Below are 16,201 nucleotides of genomic sequence, written 5' to 3'. Positions count from 1 at the left end.
AGCAAACACGGCACTTGCTACTTTATTTGTATATAACTTTAAGGGTAAATATTGTTTGTAGCTACACCGATTTACACTGCTGACTATACACAAACCCTTGAAACTTGTCCAAGGTTGGAAGGGACGAGTTACTATTGTTTTAGGGCAGGTAATGGATACTTTACTTTATTATAAAGTTAAATTAATTATATTTTAACTTAAGTTGGTCTGGCTTTTGAAGGACTGTGAATATTTAGTGTACAATGGATTATATTATTAACTTGTCACTTAAATTTGAACTTTAAATCATGTATCGTATAATATATACACCCCACATTCTCACTGCATCACCTAAAGGTTGGCTAGCAAGAATGCCTATGGCATTAAGCCCACCATTGTACATTATGTTGCAAAAAGTTAAATAAATAATAAATAAATACATATATTATTACGTAACGTCAACAAAAAAAGGCGACGGTGGCCAGCGCGCGGTCCTGTTGAGTCGTGTGAGTTGACGAGCGGACCGTATGCTGTGCTTTACTATTTGCCAATAGCGAGTCGCCTGGTGCAAGTGAAACATCGTCGCATCGCGCGCTTGCAGCTCGCAGTCGGCGCGCCGTAAGCACGCTGACAGCTAGCTGTAGCCACAATTCGAAGCAACGACGTGCCGGAGCCGATCCGGAGCCGTGCTTGTTATGTGTGTTTTGACCTTATTAATAAGTTGTAGATGTTTGGATAATCGATTTGTTTTTTGTTTGTTTTTATAGCTGCTTTATTGATAGGGTTAGAAAAGAAGATGATATACATAACACTGTATATGTATATGCAATGTGTATCACCGCTTGCCCCTTCTTAGGCCTGACGTTTGCAATTATGGCAACCATGACATACGTGATTGGTCATGAGGTTTTGGTTACGGAAGTAAAAGCATTGGTAATAGCAGTTATTTAATGAAAAGCGTCATATTATAATGAAGTTATTTACAGAAATATGTGTCTATACACCTACGCAGGTAGGCAGGTATGGGTAGCATCTATATATTAATCAATTAGTTAATTAAGTTACTCATTACTCTGTCAGTGCACGCGTATGTTCCACGTGGCATGTTTATGTAAGATAGTATACTAAGTATTATTGTAGCAAATTAATGTTATTGCTTGTTGCTCTACCAGGGAAGCGAACACGTGGAAGTTTACAGCATTTGTACGAGTTGAAAGTTATGACTTGTGTCCTGTTGTAGAGAAAGAAACAAAGTTCATAGTTTCTATACCGAAATAGGTTTGTTATGAAATCACTTGGGTTGGCAAAGGATTTATTTTAAGACATACCAAAAGCACCAAGTTAATTTGTAGGTAGATAATAGGATAATAATATGAACACCGTAACAATTAATAATGTTTATTATCAATCCATAATACATTCGAGTATAAAAACATTACTTTTCATAATATCATAACAAGAATCAGATAATACATACTTAAAAAGGACCTAAAGATAATTACATTTAAGTCCTTTTCACCTTGCACCTCGGACTGGAATGATTATTCCAAGGTAATCTTGGGTTGAATCCAGTCCAGGAATGAATAGACTCTGGTGTAGACGTCTGGGTAGCCGCGGGCGCAGGGCATGCCCCAGGATACGATGCCAACCACCTTGCCATCAGCTACCAATGGGCCTCCGGAGTCACCCTGGAAGATGGAGAAAGTAATACATGACCAAATTCTTTAAAAAATCTTTGTTTTATTCTATACACATAGCTCTCAAAATACCTCCTACTAGGTGGACCGAAGAAATCGCTTCTCACGCATAAGCATGGAGACTCGAAACCTACCAATGATAAGTATCAATGTGTCTTTTTCCTAGTTATATGTACTTTCTGGAGGAAATTTGGGTTTATAATTTCTAAATATAAGTTTGAAGTCGCCAACCCACATTATACGCAAGGGTGGTGATTAATACTCAAACCTTTTCCGTGTGAGAAGAGGCCTTTGTTTTGGCAGCAGTGGCCACTTACAGACTGTTGATGAGTGATGTGTAAATTTTTTAGCACAACAGAAGGTGCTTAATAAAATTTTGCTACAAAATGCATTGAGGACTCAACAATACATTTGTCACAGAATAAATTAAATAACAATTTACAATAAATCAAAACATGCTCAATAAGGACGTATTTCAAAACAACGTTAACATGCGAGGCGGGGCGGAACCCACCATAAATCATATTTGAGATAACACCCCATAATAACATTTGCGAACCGAAATTACCTAGTCCGAATTCGTTTTACGTCGAAACGTTACAGCGTCTGGCTCTCTGATTGGTTCGCTAATTGGAACGGGCCAATCAGAGCGCCGAACGTCATAAACGTATCGATCGTGTTAAACGTAAAATGAACTTGTACTAGGCCCTCAGATGCGTTAATATTGGTATGTCATGTTGTATTTTGATCAAATTCCGACCAATCTACAGCTACGGTGAGGAGATATGTTTGTTTTGAATTGAAATATGTTTTGATGAACTCCTGGCGATGGCGATTTTGGAACATGCTATTTCTCATCAAAATCAAACCTCAGACTATAAGTTACCGGAACTCCGGTCGAAGAGTACGAGTAGGAATGATTTTTAGTTGTATTTTTTTTTCAGTAAGAGTCTGACACTCCCTCTCCCTAGACGGGAGAAGACATTGGATGACTTTCCTCCCTCAAAAAAAAAAAAGACTATAGGTACTTAAGTAGAATGTTTACGCACCGCATCGAATTCGTGTCGGTGTAAGCTAGCGGGTAAGGTAAGGTATACGTTTATTATACTCCAACAAACTATAAGGAGGTCTGGCGGCACTATTACTTTAGACATTCTAGAGTAACTAATATTTCGGTTTTAAATCTAAAGTAAATATTGTAATTGGTACTTACATGACAAGCTCCTTCTCCAGACTTGGTGAGGGAACAGATCTGTGAGCTGAAGACTGGGTTGATGCTCTGGTAGACGGCCTGGCATTGCTCCACGCTCACGGAGGTCAGGTTGATCATCTGCAGCTGAACAGGCAGCGAGCCAGGATACTGGAATGTAAAGAGGCTTTAATATTTAAGAGTTGGGAGAGCCATGCTTCGGCAGAAATGTGCTCACAGAAAACCGACGTGAAACAACGCTTGTGTCGTGTTTCGTTGTATGAGTGAGGCCGGGTTATACCGGAGGCCGAATTAACTCCTTCCCAATCTTTTTTCAAAAAATTAGTTTCTTATTCTTTGAGGTTGGTGAAAACAAGTGTAAGGTCCATTTATGTGCAACAACATGATGTCGCAAGTAAACACATCTTCATGAGTCAAGCAGTTTAATTAAGCTACTTAGCAAACATCAAAGACATAGTAAGGCGTCCTCTAATACTTGATTCCTGCAGCCTTACTACTTACCTACCGATATTCAATCGCATAATTAAAGTGCAACTATGTACTACATACGTTAAAAGAGGATATAATTTCGCGCACAACGTTAACTTACTTTGATACAGTTAGTGTGAATCAACACTGTAATCAGCATTTTTTTTTTTTTTTTTAAACGTTGCCCCACACTAGGATTTTCTCCTGTGTCGTGGGTGCGTTTACAAACATACATGTTCACATACACATGACACCCAGACCCGAAACAACAATTTGTGGATCACACAAAGAATTGCTCCGTGCGGGAATCGAACCCGTTACACCTTGCGTGGCAGCCGGTTGCCCAGCCACCGCACCAACCGTGCAGTCAATTTTTCGAGGAAGAACGCCTACGAACTTCGAAGGCACGTACATATGCTGGTATTCGTTCCGGGAAAATTATATCATGGTGCCCAGAGTCGTATTTAGTTATTATTTATTAAGGGGCTGTATTTAGTATGGCTTATTTAATAGGGAGAAATTTTCGGCAAACCGAAAAAAGTAATACTTTGCCATACCCGGGAATCGAACCCGAAACCCGAGACCGATGCGACTACTCGATCAATCAGATGTTTTACCATGAATTAAGTATTAACTCATATACGATATCAATAGATAAATGTCAAAAATGTCAGGAGTTATTTAAAATATGTTAGTTAAAGGAAAAAAATATAGAATTTTTCTATTTTCAGCATGATATTATTTTAAAATTAACTTAAATAAAATCTTTAATGTAATACACAAAATTCAGTGTAATAAAGACAAATTAGCTCCTACAACAAGATTATAACTTATTTATCTTTATAAAGTAGGCGTGAGTTTATAGCCTACGATCTACATCCCAATTTCTTCACTTCAGCATATTAAATTAGGTAATAAACTGCGATTATGAAGCCGTACTCAGAATGTCTAGACTTAGGATATAGCTAAATGGCTATTTATATAGGTAGGTATATGATGAGATTTAAAATTTTGTGACTGAGGTTACCGGAGGTCCAACTCTCCCCTTCCAAATCCCCGATTCCTGGTGTTTCAAGTGTTTATTGGCGGCGGCGATTGCTTACCATCAGGTGACGCCGAGTTCCATAAAAATAATTGGATACCAAGATTAATGCGCTATAGACTACAAAGACTTTGCCAACCCGCATTGAATAAGCGTGGTGATTAATGCTCAAACCTTCTCCGTGTGATAAGAGGTCTTTGGTCAGCAGTGGCCACTTATAGGCTGTTAATGATGGTGATGATGATGAGACTACAGTGCCTTAGTGTTAGTGATCAAACTGCAGTTCCTAAGCCGGCTGTCTACCTGTCTGTCTCTAGGGATATTAGCAACTCGTCTGCTCACGAGGAGGCTTTTGCTCATTAAAATTCTATGGAAAACTTCCCATAGTGTGGGAGAGCCATGCTTTGACACGAATGGGCCAGCTCAACCGAAGTGATACCACAGCCTCACAGATAACCGACGTGAAACAACGTTTGCGTGTGTAAGCGATATAAGCGGAGTGCCTCATCCCTTATTCTTCAACAACCCTTAAATTCCTAACCCCCAAAAGGCCGGCAACGCACTTGTAACCTTTCTGGTGTTTCGGGCGTCTATGGGCGGTGGCGATTGCTTACCAGCAGGTAATTTGTCTGCTCGTTTACCAGCTTATATGATAAAAAAACAACTAAATGAAGTTACAATTCTTCTGTATTCAAAAGAATTTGGTCTGATTCTGTACTTGATTGATCCTGTACTTTAAAAACTGATTAACTGTTTAATAGAGAACTTTTTCTTTTCCAAGAAAAGCTAGCTTTCTAGCTAGTCTAGCTCAAAACATTAACATTACAAAGATATTTAAGAAAAGTAAATAAAACTGAAACTGTTGATATAAATGACCTTGAAAGACATCTGTATGCCCTAGGTACACTTAGGTACAATCTAGCGCTCGATGAAGTAACAAAACACATAAACTGAAGTGCCGGCGTAATGTAATGGTACGGGCCCCGGCAAATGTTGTAACTTGTTGAGGTGCACAGGGTTGTCGAACGATGAAACTTATCATGTTTACTTTTACTCTACTAATATTTTATGTACGGAAAGTTTTTCGTGTTTATTAGTCTGTATGAGTGTTTCTTTTAGTTAGAAAGATGATATTAAGTGAAGTTGTAGATATAAGTTATTTATGTGTATGTTTTATAACAATGTAAACAAGATTTGTATTGTAAATCTGATTAAATACATAGTTAGTTGTATTAACATTAATTGGACTCAAATTCAGATTTCCCGTTAATATCTCATACCCTATAGAATAACTTACTAAATGTACACTATGAAAAAATGTCCTACTACATTGTCACCAAATATCACTATGACTATAGAAAAAAATATTAACCAACTACGTTAAAACTAAATATCAACCACTTAACTGTCTACTACCTAGCAGCCCTGCCCGAAATAAGGGTTTCTACGAAGCACTAATGACACAATTAGGCAGCCCTACAAATGTGCCGGGAATAATAATAGTGCAGAGGGTCAACTTTCATGCCACCCTGTATCTACGCAACTGTTTTTTGAAAAAAAGAATATGTTTGTATTTTTTCAGGTAGGTAAAAAGAGGTCATTTTGTCAAACGTCTGTTGTAGATATAGTTTTTATCAGTGTAATGTTTTGGGGGAAATACTTCAACAGAATGACGAAAGTAAAATAAACTCTTGTTGGATTCAGCACGAAATAATTAAGACCCGGTAGAATATCAGTACTTCATATGCAGCAGCAATTTATTTCAAAAAGTAGAATCATTTCGAAAAATATTTAGCTTTATCTCCCCAAGTTAAACACAATACCACATACCACACAAGAAATAGACCACATACCATACATATAAAGAGCCCACAATTCGTATGCTAATTCTGACTATAGCCCGTATATGAATCTTCTTCAAAAATCTATAACTCAACACTCTACTCAATCTAGACATCATACCTTCCTAGGTTTCTTTCACATACGGCAACTGAATCAACAATTCTTTGAATTCCGCGACAAAAGTAATTGTTGTGTATGGTTAGAACATAAATAAATCTTCGACGGTAATTTTAAAGGGGAAATAAACGGGAAACGTTTCATTTCCTATTTGACTTTGGAACTTCGAAATTGAAAATCTTTTCACGAGATGTTTGCATTTCCCTTTTCTTGTCACCCTCTTAAGGTAAGCGTCCACAGGCCCGCATCGTACGCATCGCACGCATCGGATTTTAGTTTGTCTTGTATAGAGGCTCATACAAAAGCGTCCACTGATCCGCACAGTACAGACCGCCCGTCAGCAATGTCTACTTGCGATGCGTACCGATGATGTCATACGGAATGCCGATGCCAAAAATCCGAGTGAAAGTGGTATCGGCAATCCGATTGCTCAATACAGTGGACGCAGTCTGAAAAATTAATCCGTTTAATGCGATCCGTCCGATGCGTACGATGCGGGTCTGTGGACGCTTACCTTTAAAGGCGTTTATATTGTGTTGTGACAATTCTTAGGACTCAAGTGACAAAGCAAGGAGTATGTAAGTACCTCTCGTGATTTGAATGTGCGTTTATTTGATTTTTTGCCTTCTTTACAGGTCAAGTGGTGTCAAGCCCCTACATACTTATTTGAATTTTATTGCACTTTATGACACACATGGGTCTTTACGAAATAAGTATTGAGTAATATTTTTTTTTATTATTTAAGTATAGCTGAAAAGCTTGTTTGTGTCTTTGTTTGAACGCGTTTATCTCCGGAGCTACTGCTCATATTTAAAATATTTTTTATGTGTTGATTAGTCCATTTATTGAAGAAGGTTATAGGCCATAAAACATCACGCTACGATCATAAGGAGCCGAGTAAATCGGGTGAAAGCTAGTTTAGTAATAAATTGATGTCTAAAATTTTGATTCATAATTGACACCATTCTTCACAAGTCACAACTAAAAACTCTTCTGAATAAAAAGAAGTAAAAAGAAGAATACTCACAGAAAGCCGTCCCCAGCCACTAAGGAACAGGTCTACTCCAGCGCCAGTATCTTCAGTTGGCAGTTCAATCGGCTTCACCACGTCACTGAACTTGATCTCTCTGCTGACCTTGATGACGCTGACGTCATTCTTGATCTCAGAACTGTCATACTTCTCATGGATGAGGATACTGTCTACTGAGTAGGTGTCTCCTCCAATCAGCCGGTTCGTAGTGCCCACTACTACTAGCATCGAGTATTTTGATTGGCTGTAAGGAAAATAAGTTATGTAGTATTGTTGTTTTCTTTGAAATTGGAAGCAGTTTGGAGATAGCAGTTAGAAGGTTGAGGTTTATTAGAGACCGCTGTTGCTTGGTCTCCGTCGAATCTGTGGTCCTATAATTGATCTTTTGACGCCTTCATGATGAGTAGGGGTGGTGGCAAAAGCATTCTGTTGGGCTAGCAGTCTATAGGTGCCTATTAGGCAGATTAAATTATAGTAACGTCATTTTTGATCCAGTATTATACTGTAAATACATCATGTCTAACAAAATCCTAGAACAACAAGCCAATCAAGTTACTTTACATTAAAAATGATCCCCAATTAAGGGGGCTCTCCAATCTCCCCAATCCTTGAATCCCCAACAATCCTCAAATTCCTAACCCCGAAAAGGCTATTAACGCAAATGTAGCGCCTCTGGTGTTTCGTGTTGGCGGTGCCGATTTCATACCATCAGGAGATCGGTCTGCTCATTTACTGCCTTATCCCATACAAAAGCAAAGTAAATATAATAAATACTCTTACAATATATGTGTACTTGGAAAACACGTGTGAAAACATAAAGTTACATAGAAATACCATTATATATATAGAAAAGTAATAGATTGGCAATTACAGGAACCTTTAGCCCGGTTCTAGTACAGATATGTTATATATTTGGCCAATATTTTCCTGTAGCCTTCAGCTGAAGTTTATTACACCTGACAATATCCCACGCATTGCCGACATTAATGTATCATTCGTTATTTTAATTGATAGTGTTATGATGATGTGTGGGATGCAAGTTATTGATTAGATTCTTTACATAATTATCATCTACAATTGTGGCACTACGGGGCAATGACTTCTTCATATTGTCTTAACTAGGCAATGCAAATCTTGCGAGATTTGGGCGATTTCTGGATCTCGTGAGATTGGCAGTTTCGTTTTTTTTTTCAAATATATATTTGAATAAATTAGGAAAAAAAGAATGTTATATAAGATAAACGATTTATTTTCGCGATATTTTCGCAAAAATTGGAACAAAAGAATTCTCTCTACAATTACGCGGGCGAAGTTGGAGACAGGCAGAGGCGTCTTTTTTAATGAGCTACATTTGCTTAGTATCGGTTAAATCGGTTACATAGTTTCATAGCTTAGCTATTACATTTGACTTTGCAGGCATAGCCCTTTATTGGGCATTATCAACGTGCGCTTATGTCATAAGTCCTGTTTACAAAATCTCTCGCACGCTAATGTAACGTTGTGCATTATAGTCAGATTATTTTGACGTTTAAGACCCAACTACACTCCTTCCACTCCACTTTAGGCAAAACCTTCTGCTGCTAAACCAATTTATAGTAGAGGTCAAAATCGTTAAGCTACGAAATGCTATTTTTGGTTACAAATAATCATTGTTCTATTAGATACCAACAAAACTCAACAAAGGATATCAGTTTACCAAATGAAATGAGAGGCCGAAATATCTCAGAATGGCCACCTATACAAAAGCACAAACAACTTATTAAAATTTTAATGTAATCACTTAACTGAACCGTGGACCGATTTCCTAATAAATTTAAAGAGGTGCGCAGTTTTATTACAAAATTCTACACAAACAATGAATTTCATTAAACCTATTAAGAGTTTAACTGAGAATATTGGTGAGCTACTCATTTCGAGAAAAGTTATTGAGATTTAATCATTTTGAAAGGTTACTACAGAGGAATTCTTGTAGTGTTAAAGACTTTTTTCGCCGAGGTCGGACGAGAAATCAAATGAGATGTAAAAGATTTTTGTCCATCAGAGGACCTTGCTGTTTCACGTTCTCTGTTTAAATATGTAGTCACGAATAGCTATACTCACTTAGGCCAGTATTCTATTGATATCAGTACCCTTAGTATGAGTTTGTTTTAGGTTTAACGAGATCGAAACGAGACTTAAAATTATGTCCGGTGCTCTGATTCGTTTTTTCATTCGAAATAAAAAATCTATATCGTCGGACAACCTCTCCTTACGTTTTCGTTCAACATAAAGCAAATTCCTACTAAGACATAACTGATATTATTTTGAACCTAAGCCAAACGACTTAAATGGGTGATACCTTATTGTAAATCTGTTCACATAGGGTCTTCGTCCAATAATAGCATGATTGACGATTATCACCTATAATAAATTGGTTTAGGGCCTAATATGCCTTGCGTCAGGATATTGTCAAACCTTAAATGATGATCATCTTTACATTATAATATTTTTCCGGCTAAGACTTCCTATTTGACAAATACAACTAAACTCCTTTTGGGCATGTTTGTTTCCTAACCCCTTTTGCATGACCTTTGTACGAGTACAATAACTTTATTATAAAATCATATTAAGTAAAATTAGAAGTACGGTAGTAAATTACTTAAAATTCATTAAAATAATAGTTCTGCGTCTAACTTGATAGCCCGAATCTGTCAAGATTTCGCATCTCAGATCATTGCCCCGTAGTCAATAAAATCAATTATATTATTTCAGTTTGCAATTGTGCCAACGACGTAGCATAGGACATCTCTGTTGCCAAAGCTAAACGATTGCCCCGTAAAGGGACGATCATGGCAGACAATACTAACAACTATGTTTTTACTTTTTTCGATGTTAAAATGGGCTGACGTTTGGCCGCTATCTCGTTTAGCTGATGGTAAGTGATGATGCGGCCTACAATGGAGCACGTCTGCCCATAAGCAACCTATTGCATAAAGGGCTTGTTCTTCAAAATAAAAATATCCTTACCCAACAGTACAATGAGCAGCCGTCAGAATCCACCTCTCATTCAGAATAGATCCACCACAGAAGTGAGCGTTCAGTATACTCCTCAAGGACGCCTGGTACGGGACTCGACCTTCAGGAGCTGCTGTTCCACCCACTATCCTGCTTCCTGGCATGATGAAGGGCCATGGCAGCTCATATGATACTCCGCCCTGCTGTAGAGGTGGTGGGACAATTGGCGCGTGAAGCACGGCACCTGTAAAAAGGTTTTTGTATAATACTCTGGACGTTGTAATAGAAAAGGTACTTTAAATATAGTTGAAAAGAGTTTAAAATGGCTTTATGGTTCAGCAAAAAACATTCATCTTAGAATATAGAACCTATAACTACAGAAATCAAACACTGTAAATGTACAAAAGTGACAAATGAAATAATAAACAATAAATATTAGTAAATCTAACTAGCTGTTCCAGCAGTTTTGATCCGCCGTTCAAAGATGTTGAAAATCTCACTTAAACTTTCCTGAACTTACTTAATAATTAAAGATCAAAACTAGCCAAATCGGTCCAGCAGATTTTTAGTTTTAGCGATACTAAATTAACAGCAATTGATTTTTTATACACGTATGTATATAGAGAGGTTGCTGTTCCATATTAAATTCAGTAATGATTGAGTTTTCTGACTAAAAATATAATATACGATTCAATTATTAAGTAAATAGAAGTAGTAGTATAGCAGTGATTTAACTAGTCCATTCTGCTAACACTACAAAACGTAAAAGTTAATGACGATGTATGGAATAACAAACAAAGATAATATTTGTTTTTCTTTCACGCAAAAACAACAAACTGCATCGTAAGTATGGAGGCGCAAAAACTACGTCATAATCTACTTATTTAGAATGACGAACTGTATGGGGACAAATAGCGAAGCTCATTAGTATTGTTCTTAGTTGTTGGTGAAAGAGACTGGCAAAAAACAGGGAGACGACGTGAAATGGCGGGATTGTGAGATGGCGGGACGAGACGGCGGGATCGCGGGACGAGATGTCGCACAATAGAAACTATAACAATGTAGATGGTATGAAATGAATACATATTTTGTGCTTTTAATGTAGTTTGTATTTTTAAGGCTCTTTTTTTAGGGAGGAAGATCATGCAATAACTTCTCCCGCCTTGGGCGCGGTGAGAGGGAGTGTCAGACTCTTACTGGCTAAAAATCACCCCGTTCCTACTCCTGCTTTTCGAGCCGGAAACTCGGTAACCTGTTAGGTAGTCCGAAGCTCTTATTATACCTATGTAGTAATTGATGATGTAAGTAGTATTATATGGATGGTGCGGTTATGACTGCACGATTGGTGCGGTGGCTGGGCTATTATGCCGCGCAATGTGTAGCGAGTTCGTTACCCGCACGGAGCGTCTATTTGTGTGATCCACAAATTGTGGTTTCGGGTCTGGGTGTCTTGTTGTTTGTAAACGCACCCAAGACCCAGTCTCCTAGTATGAATGGCAACGTTTTACGTTTAAAACAAATGACAATAAAACTTGTTACTCTTTAACATTGATATTTTTATTTAATGTTTACTTTTTCAGCACAAAGTTATTTTTAAAATGTTTTTCATAAACGGGGAGACTTCATAATTATGTTTCTATAACAGTATCTGTCTGAAATGAAACTTTTGAGAATAAAGCAACTGAACAACGCCAAATTGTGCACGTGTAACTTAAACTATCTCTTTTAAATACATATACTTATATGTTCCGTATTTCGTGCCTGCAATCCAGTTAAAAATATCCCGTTGAAAGGTTGAAAGGTCAGAATTAATCATTATTTCACGGAACCAACGAGTGTGGGATGCAGTTTGCACGTGTAATGGACGGGACTGTGTTAATTATATATCATATAACATCGCGCATTTAATATCCTTTAAAGGATAGACAGAAGTGGGACTTGTAAAATGCAGTATATTTTATTTTCTGTTATGTTACGAATCCCATATAATGCTACCAGATAGATAGCTTTCTAACTATTCTTCGTAAGAAGACCCATGTAACTCATTCGAATTTCACAAAGAAAATGAAGTTTCATAATTTAAAAAATGTTATTAATCAGTTTCACGAAAATCTCTTTGCAGCTTTACATTTTTCGCGCGAATTCCCGGTGAAGTATTAAAGAAATAATTTATTTTAACGTGAAGGAAAGAGCTGAAATTGATTTCAGGAAAATGAGAAATAATTATGATGAAAAGTAAAATGTAGGTGTATTTTGGTGAAAAATAATTGCAGTTTTCGCTACCTATGTTATGAGAAGTAAGTATGTAATGTATTAATGGAAATACAGTCGACTCTCATTAATTCAAAATTCGAGGGACTTTTAAAATATTTCGAATTAACGAATGTCCCAATCATCCAATGGTCCATTTGAGCTTGCCTCAGGTTGCCTCACCTTTGCAAACTTTGAGGTCTTTCTGTCTATTTCTCCCTATGTTTTAGAATACGATAGTTTCCAACTAGTCAAATTCAATACTTTTATCGAAATGTCAAAAACTATACTTTTCTTTATTATGTAGGAGATCGCAACTTATGACGTCTTATTTTTGTGCGTCAAAAAGCATATTTACTTCTCTAAAATTAGCCAGAAAAATTTAATCTAACATAAATAAGAATCGTAGAAAAGTGCTGTCTGTACATTGAAAATAAAAATAAAAAAAATACAGGGGTTATTGTTATGTCGATGTCGAACCCAAAAATTAATTAACTTTTTATTTGTCTGTTTGTCTGTTTGTCTGTTTGTCTGTTTGTCTTTTTCTGTTTGTCTGTTTGTCTGTTATCTGTGCGCGCTAATCTTTTCCCGGCTTGATCGAGTTGAGATGGAGTTTTCACGAATATATTGTGGGATGCTTAAAATTACATTTAGTGTTTGTTTCATGTCAATCGGTTCATAAATAAAAAAGTTATGTCAGGTTAAAGAATCCTCGAACATTCTATGCTTATACCATTAATGAATATTTGACGGAAGTTGGTTGAAATTTGGTACAGATATAGTTTAGAACCTTAGAAAGGACATAGATATATTTTTATTTCAAAAATCAAAAAATAAATTAAAAATAAAATAAAAATAAAATAAAAATAAAATAAAAATAAAATAAAAATAACGGAGCAAAATAAAAATTTAAAATCCCAATAAAATAAAATTAAAAATAAAAATAAAAATAAAAATAAAAATAAAAATATGTAAAAACAAAAATAAAAATAAAAATAAAAATAAAAATAAAAATAAAAATAAAAATAAAAATAAAATAAAAATAAAATAACAATAAAATAATAAAATAAAAATAAGTTCTTAAAATGTAAAAATTTATAAAAATTAAAATTTATAAAAATAAAAATCTGAAATAGAATAAAACTAAAAATAAATAAAATAAAAAACTAAATTTATTCCGGACACAGCGCCATCTATTGTTCAATTTCGTACTTATAGTACAATTATGTCGTGCTGTTCCTTGCAATCCGTTAATGGCGTATCGTTGCAATGGTGTAATCTAGAATTGTTCAGTTATGTTATTGTTTTAATTCATTGGAAATGTTTTTACAGTTTGCAGTAAAAAGCAATGTATAACATAATACATTTTAGTCACGACTTCGGTTCAGTTAAATTTTAATGATAAAAAAAGGAACAAATAGTAAAAAGGTATGAAAAAAATTATAATATAACTTAAACTTTTAGTACAAAGAAAATGCCCGAGGAGTATAAATAAATAATCCAAGTTGTCTTTATCCTCGATTGGTAAGGATCGATAGATTGCGCTATGGTTTTGTTACAATTATTTGGTTGGGTATCGGCCGATCGCTTCACTATAATTGTAGAAAATGTTATTATCAGTCGTATGATATTATTTGTCTGTAGTGGTCCTGCTTTTCGTATATTCTAAATTAAAGATCGTTGTATTTGTCAATGAATAAGTTTATTTGTTGGGTTTTCCTGAAATTTAAAAACTAAAACGTAGGTTTAGTTTGGTATCGATAATTAATAGTTACTGTACGTATTTTTTTAATAAAATTGTAAGTCTAATTTATAGATTAATACTTAGATAAGTCGAATCGCAAGTTTAAGCTTGAATTATAGCATAAAGGATAGGTTCTAAATAATTTCTTTTTTAATTGTTACAAATTCGTAATTCGAAGCTTTCTTTAGTTTTAAGTTAGTTTATCACTTAACTCTCGGAAAGATTATTATTTCCTTAGTTAAAGTCCGTTTTTAAATATTTTTTCAAAAGTAGTATACAATATTAAAATCAAACGCAGAGCTCTTATGTTGATTTTTGAGAGTTCGGAATATCTTCTACATCTCATTTTTGAAAAATAGATCGGGAACTACTCATCATCATAAAGCCTATAGCTATGGGAAAATGTGGTTAAAACCAAAAATTTGCCGGAAGTCACTATTAACGCGAACGATCGCGGGCAAAAGCTAGTAAATAAGTATATCGTAAAATAAATTATATATTGAAATGTCAAAATAATTTATTTTTGTCCTAGAAAACTACTCAATTAACGAGTAATTTTTTTACTTAGTAATGACGTTTTTTTTTCGAAAGACCGAGTGCTTAAAGTGTATAGATTTAGTTCGAAATATAAAAAAAATCTAGGGACCTCGTGTTAACTTCGAATTACCATAAGGTCCAAATTATCGAGAGTCAACTATATATATATAAAAAAATACTCACCATAAGCTCCCAGAAAGAGACAAGCAAAAATAACAGCAAACATTTTCCCAGACGTCCAATTAAAGTTAGAACCAGAGCCTATGTGCGCACAGCACCTAATTATCGTCCTTATATATATGTAACATAGGTAATAGATAAGCGTAGCATGTATTTATTTATTTATTGTCGAAGAGAAAACACTCGTGGAACAATTGTAGGGAGTAAGGAACTTTGTTTTTCCGACACTCGAAATTATTTGCTAATGTCCTTAGGACACTTATGTTGTGTTATTTTTGTCCTTTAAGGTACGTAGCACGTGTTCTAGAGAAAAAATACGATGTTAAAGACAATGGACTGTTTTGAGTTAGTTTAATAGTGACATCATTGTTGGTCTGAGGGTTGAAACTGTTTTTGATGAATAAGGGATGTCGGTTTTTAATTGCAGATTTTTTTTGTAGTATAGGGTAGAAAACGAGTAGACGTATCACCTGATGGTAAGCAATCAGTCGTCCATGGACACGCTCGCAACTCTAGAGGAGTTACTAGTGTGTTGCCGGGCTTTTAGGTATTGTTGTTTTGGAATGTCCATTAATATGTAGAATAGGGATGATGACGGGGTATGAAATTTAAAAATCTATTTAGTCCGTCAGTTAGGTAATGAAAAATATTTGACACTTTTTTTTTGTCATATAACACAAATACTTAGATAAAACGAATCAAAGTTTAGGAATGGGAGCAAATATGTCATTCAGAAATGATTCTACGTACAAAACGTACCTAGAAGTGACGTCACGCGGTATTTTAAACCGATAACTCTTTGAAAGTAGTTTCTGAAAGAAACTAAAAAAATATGTGTCTAATATTACAAAATAATCTTCAAGACAGACGTCTTGTAATAAAAAATGTGGTAAAAGCGACTTGTGCCTAAGATATGACAGACATTAACCTATACATCTTAAAGGCTGTCTATATGTTTTCTTTTAGGGATTTGCAGAATTTTCATACGATTTTTAATATCTGATTAATCCATATACATTTTCCGGGTTTGAGTGTGATGTCTATTGCAATGAAATTTTGTTTTTGTAAATGAACACATATTATGAAAAAATCATACCACAGACAAGGTTTA

The 16,201-nt window shown here is 35.5% G+C and overlaps 2 protein-coding genes across 5 annotated transcripts in view; one reads left to right on the top strand and one right to left on the bottom strand.

Annotated features, from left to right (window-relative positions):
* The window catches only part of LOC118263056 (seminal metalloprotease 1-like), a 418,985-nt gene that overhangs the window by 48,284 nt on the left and 354,500 nt on the right, over positions 1-16,201 (top strand). The gene's annotated exons all lie outside the window — the stretch shown is intronic.
* Positions 1,410-15,212, bottom strand: LOC118263087 (chymotrypsin-2). The gene is made up of 5 exons (XM_035574870.2): positions 15,094-15,212; positions 10,392-10,623; positions 7,383-7,629; positions 2,890-3,036; positions 1,410-1,667 (listed from the first exon to the last, which is right to left on the bottom strand). Exons 1-5 carry the CDS (start codon positions 15,134-15,136, stop codon positions 1,521-1,523), a joined length of 816 nt encoding a protein of 271 aa, XP_035430763.2. The 5' UTR covers positions 15,137-15,212; the 3' UTR covers positions 1,410-1,520.

This window comes from Spodoptera frugiperda, chromosome 12, assembly GCF_023101765.2.
Source record: "Spodoptera frugiperda isolate SF20-4 chromosome 12, AGI-APGP_CSIRO_Sfru_2.0, whole genome shotgun sequence".
Taxonomy (NCBI): Eukaryota; Metazoa; Arthropoda; class Insecta; order Lepidoptera; family Noctuidae; genus Spodoptera; species Spodoptera frugiperda.
This window is presented reverse-complemented; position numbering and strand designations above follow the sequence as displayed.